At 59.4% G+C, this 5,597-nt stretch overlaps 1 protein-coding gene across 1 annotated transcript in view; it reads right to left on the bottom strand.

Annotated features, from left to right (window-relative positions):
- Positions 1 to 112: 112 nt before the first annotated feature.
- The window catches only part of SEMA5A (semaphorin 5A), a 110,528-nt gene continuing 105,043 nt past the window's right edge, over positions 113 to 5,597 (bottom strand). Inside the window, exons 17-19 of the mRNA XM_045285291.1 lie at positions 3,102 to 3,320; positions 1,002 to 1,172; positions 113 to 294 (exon numbers count right to left, since the gene is read on the bottom strand). Coding sequence (XP_045141226.1) covers positions 113 to 294; positions 1,002 to 1,172; positions 3,102 to 3,320 — 572 coding nt within the window. The remainder of the gene's footprint in view (positions 295 to 1,001; positions 1,173 to 3,101; positions 3,321 to 5,597) is intronic.

Genomic DNA, 5,597 nt, shown 5'->3' with positions numbered 1-5,597 from the left:
GACACTATGAGACATTGGTCTGGGTCATCGTCCACACCAGCCAAGGATGCCCAGGAGAGTGGGCTGCTGGTGGGGCACAGCAGTGAGAGGTCCCCCTGCCACCCAGAAGCCCCTAGTGAGGACACATGGTGCGCTTACCTGGCAGGAGGTTGGAGTCGGAGAAGCAAGGGCGGCTCTCGGAAGAGTTGCCGGAACAGGAGCTGCCAGTGGGGAAGACGAGGACGCACTGGCGGCTCCGGACCTGGATCCCCGATGCATCGCACATGGACCAGGCCGACCACGTGGACCAGCTTTCTGTTGGAGCACAAGAGGGAGTGGGCCGGGACAGCAAGGCCACTCAGGTCCACTCCACCCTGTGGGCTGGGCTGGGCTGGGCTGGCCTGAGTGACTGCAGAAACTGGAGCCACGGTGGAACAGTGCCTGAAGGAGACCACACCCTGGGAGCCAGCGATTGAAGATGCCCCCCTGCTCCTACACCCAACAAGCTGAGTCCTGGGCCAGCCTTACTTGTTACGTTAATGACTCCCACACCATCCCCCCCTCCCCCCACAGCATAGGGTGAGCCCTGAACCCAGTCTCTCCTGCGTGGCATGCTGGAAGGGAGGGCCAGACCCCATGTCTGCAGACAGAGCTGCATGTGTGGGCCGGGGCTGCGGGAGGAATGTCAGCTGCTAGGAGGACCCCACCCCAGAGCGGGTCAGTGTTCACGTCTGTCTCCTGTGCTCAGAGAACCAAGCTCAGCACTCGAGGTTCTGGGCAGCCAGGTAGCTCTGTTCTCCAGCAGCATCTCAACCTGGAGGCCCCTCACAGGAAGGCAGGAGGGTGGGGGTGGGGGAGAGTTTGGGGGTGGCCCACACTCACTAGGGAGGGGTTGTCTGGGGTACTGCCTGCACTCATGAGGCAGTGGCGTATCTGGGGGCTAATCCACTCACCAGGGTAGCAGAGCACCTGGGGCCACCCACCTCACAGGGCAGCAGAGCACCTGGGATGCCCTCACTTACCAGGGCAGGGCTGGGTGCTGCAGAGAGCCTCCTCCGTGTGCAGCCCCAGGCAGATGTCTCCCCCATAGGCTGGTGCTGGGTTTGAGCAGGAGCGCGTGCGCATGTAGTGTCCACCTCCACACGTGGCTGAGCACTTGGACCAGGGGGACCAGCAGGACCACATGCCATCCACTGGGGAAGGGGCACAGGGCCACCCGGCTTTAGTGACAGAGTCACACCCTCTCAGACCCCAGGGTGAGGTGACCACACACAGCACCTGGCTGCACAACCAGGGAGGGAGACGGGAGTGGCTGCAGGCATGGCCAGTTGGGGTTATGGCGTGTCATGTGGGTGCTTCTGAACCCCCAGGAACCTCTGATGGCTCTGCCCTGGGTGGCTGCAGTCTGGGGTGCTCAGAGCCAGACAGAGCACCCCAGAATCTGACAGGGCGAGGAGGAGGAAAGCGAGGGGCTAATGGGGTCAATGACGACAGACAAGAGCCAGAGAAGACCCTCAGAGGGTGACTGACTGGGGTCAGAAGGGTCTTCCCTCGGGCAGAACTCATGCACACTGTGTTCTTAAGGCTCCTTTTAATTTCTGCACACGAGGTGGCAGGCCTCAATGACGAGTGTCTACACTGGAAGTTGTCTATGGTGGAAACTGGACGACAGAGAGTTGATTTCCAGGAAAGAGTGTCTGCATGCAGTAAAAATAGCTGGGGGGTGACTGGGTTTTCTCAGCCAAGGGCTGGGCGCCAAACACCTCCCCACCAGCCCTCCCAGTCCCTGCTGCCTTCCAGCCTCAGGGCTGCGGAATGCCCTAGAAGCCAGGACGGCAGACTGACATCTGCCCCACTCATGGGAACTCCCCATCACAAGTGGGAAGTGGGGCTGACCGCTCCCCACAATCCTGCGCCTCACCAAAAAGGAGGGCCGAGCTCGGTCCGGTGCTGCGGACCCACAGCACTCAGGATGGAGCGCAGTGAGCCGGGGCCTCGAGCATCCCTCAGGCGAGGCTGGCTCCCTGAGACGGGCTATGGCCCCGCCCTGGGGGCAGGTGGCATCCCCACCCCTGAGAGCACTGTGTGAGCCCTGGGATCTGTCTGCAGTCAGGAGGGAGGAGAAGGGGTCTGTCTTCCCATGGCCCCTCCTTGCTCCTATTTATAGCCTGGACCCCAGTACACTGATGGTGCCCCATGTGGGGGAAACTCTATTCTCCCTAGGGGGCTATGGGAAAGAGCTGGCTCTCTGACCTCTCCCAGCCCTTCAGCATCATCTTGGCCAGGAAGGCTGGGTGCTCAGAGGAGGGGGTAGGGTGGTGTCCCCTGAGGCTGGGGGAATTCAGCACAGGCATGCTGGGGTGAGAGGAAAATCTTGGCTATGAAGCTGGGCACTGTGTGTTTTCAACGTCATACCTACGCTTATTTACCAGTCCTTCCCACCGACTCTCTCTCCACGGGTCTGCCCACCCACACAGCCTTTCGTCCATCTCTCCATCACCATCTGCCACCCTTCCCCGACCACCATCCTTCCCTTTGTCTGCCCATCCACAGACGCAGACATCCGTCCATCTGTTCATCCACCCTTCCTTCCTTCCATCCATTGATCCATACTTGTGTCTATCTACACATTCTTCTACCCGCCTCTCCGTCCACCACCAGCCATCCTCCCCTGACCACCATAGTTCCTCCTCTCTGTCCATCCATCCATTCATCCATCCATCCACCCACCCATCCTTCCTTCCATCCATTGATCCATACATCTATTTGTCTACACATTCTTCTACCCACCTCTCCATCCACCTCCACTCACCCTTCCCCAACCACCATACTTCCTTCTCTCTATCCATTCTTCCTTCCTTCCATCCATTGATCTATACATCTGTCTATCTAGACATTCTTCTACCCACCTCTCCGTCCACCACCACCCATCCTTCCCTGACCACCGTACTTCCTTCTGTTTGCCCATATATGCACCCAGCCAGCCAGCCATCCTTCCACCCATCCACACACTCAGCATCCATTCATCCACCCACACTTCCTTCTGTCTGTCCACCTGTCTATGCATTCATTGGTGGATGTGTCCATCTGTCTGCAGACATGCATTCTTCACCCGCACTCACCTGGGCAGGGAAGGACATTGCATTCCTGATACTCCAGGGCCGGGCCCAGGCAGGGCAGCCCCCCGTACTTGGGCTCGGGGTTGTTGCACACCCGCTTCCGGCTGCGGATGCCACGGCTGCAGTCACGGCTGCACTGGGACCAGGACGTCCAGGCCGACCAGGCACCGTTGACCATGTGGGCTGGGTACCTGCCCGCTCGCAGGAAGTCCCCAGAGAGGCCTGGACAGAGGAGGAGACCCTGTTAGGAACTGGACCCTTGTTCCTACCACCGCTCAGCCAGCGTGCGCATCCCAGGTTTCAGAGGGATCAGCACGGTGGAGGCCACTCGAGCAGTTCTCTCTGTCGCCACCTGGAAGCAGGTGCAGAAGCAGCTGAGTTGCACCAGCCACGTCCTCTACCGGTGGCTCCTTGCAGGTTCACCCTGACGTCGCCACCACCGGGACGCTACAACCCACACACAGAAGCGCTGACGTGACCTCGGGCTGAGCTGCTCGTTGGGGGCTGAGTCGAGCCCTGGCGAGGGCAGTGGTCTGGTTCTTTGGACAGTCTACGCTGCCACGCTGAGTGCCCGCATGGTGAGGACCCAGCCTGCAAACCAAGAGGTGGGGGCACCCATTTAGAGATGCCCAGAAAGGGGGGGTGTCGCACGAGAACTTTGAGGAGCACGGTCTCCCTCTGACAGGTGTGGGGCACCTTGAATGGGGGTGGACTCGCTGTGGTCTGCTTGGACTATCGATGGGCTGGGCCGCTGCCCAGGGATCCCCGAGGAAGCTCGGTGCACTTGTGTGCAGGACACATTCCCTCAGGAACTGGCCTGCGAGTAGACCCAGGTGGGGTGGGTGTCTCCTCGGCTGACTATGGGGCCAGCTGTTCCTGGGCTCACCTGCTCTCCCACCCCACTCTCTTAATTTAGTTAATTAGCCACAGAGGTTATGCACACTTTGATAAAAACCACCACCCCACTAATTTATGCCCAAGTCCTAATCTGCAGTGCCTGAGAACGTGCTTGGACATGACCTCGGGAGACATTAACAGGTTTAGGCGATGTGAGAGCCTACATGGGAGGAAGAGCCCCTGGGGAGTGCCTGGTTGCTGACCGGACACCTGGAGGTCTGGGTCTACCAGGAGATCTTCTCCTCTGGAAGCTGGCCTCTGTGAGGCTGTTGTCTGACCTCCACGGGTCGTTTGACAGAGACGCAGACAAGCCCAATGGCTGGTGGCCTTGGAGGCGGGCACAGACACAGCAGAGGGATGATGGAAGATGAAGCAGCTGCCAGGCCAAGGCTGCTGACCACCAGCAGATGCCAGGGTTCTCCTGCGGTGTCACAAGAAGGAGTAGGACCCTGCCCACACCCTGCTGGTGGACGCCTGCCCTCTGGGACTGGAGACCAAGCCTTGCTGTCGTCCGAAGCCACCCTCTTGGGGACCCGCTTCAGCAGCCTGATGACATAAGTCTGTCTCCAGGACTTAAACTCCCCCAGAGAATCACACTTCCCAAAGCCCACTCTCTCCTGGCTCCAGGAGCCGAATCCAAGCACCCCTTTTGCAGTCTGCGGAGCAGCTCAGCTCCAAAATCCCACTTCTGAGTCCGTGAGGACGCCCTGGGCTGTGGCTGCACGCCTTTGCGTCGGGTTCTGTAAGGAGGGCACTGCCTTCTCCAGGTGTCCATGCCAGCCGCGCGCATGTGTGCAGACCAGAACAGGTGCCAGCGGGCATTCAGGGAGGTCAGGTCCTCGTCAGCAAGTCACAAGTCAGCCAAAGGGCACGCAGGGAGCACACCGTCCCTGGTAAGAGCGCTTCCCAACCGTGTCCCCAGGTACATGAGGGTCAGGACAGATGGAGGGGCAGGGCTCCCACGCTGCCTTGCTTTTCCGTCGGAGGAGGCCCCCAGCCCGATGACCCAGAAGCTGCACATGTACCTGGGGAGGTGACGGTGACAAAGCACCTGCTGCGGGTTCGTTCAATCATTTTACATCCACATCACATCAGTGCAGGGCATTACAGACGGCGGTGCACTACGTACTCTAAAAGCCGGTGTCTCCCCGCATTCTGGGGCCAATCCCCTCTCAGTACCAGGCTCCAGAAAGGTGCCTCTCCCTGGCCCCCTCCCCAGGGTCTGCCCTGCAGACCCCAGAGCAGCCTCACTCTTGCTAGCTGGTGTCTGAAGCTGACAGCTCAGCAAGGTCCGACATGACTCGCCATTTCCTGATTCTTACAGCAAATGACGTGCTGGAAGTTTTCCGTTCTAGTCTTAAAAGAGTTGGGAAAATATAATAACTGTCAGAGAAAATAATCAGAACTAGGAAAAAAGCAAACAAACAAAGCCAATCTGAAATCCTCCTCTTCAGTGCAGTTCCACAGGGCCCGGTGTTGTTCCCAGATAAGGTCTCCCCGCTTGCCGCCCACGTATCTGAGATGCTTGCTCTGTGCTGGGCCTCTTCACCAGGTAAAGGTGACTCTCAGAGCCCCAGAGAAGGGGAGGTCTGCCGGGAGGGG

This window comes from Echinops telfairi, unplaced genomic scaffold (genome assembly GCF_000313985.2).
Source record: "Echinops telfairi isolate 266 unplaced genomic scaffold, ASM31398v2 ScPeMD7_7469;HRSCAF=8507_1, whole genome shotgun sequence".
In the NCBI taxonomy this organism is placed as follows: domain Eukaryota; kingdom Metazoa; phylum Chordata; class Mammalia; order Afrosoricida; family Tenrecidae; genus Echinops; species Echinops telfairi.
Note: the sequence above shows the minus strand (reverse complement) of the source record. Positions and strands in the feature narration are given on the sequence as shown.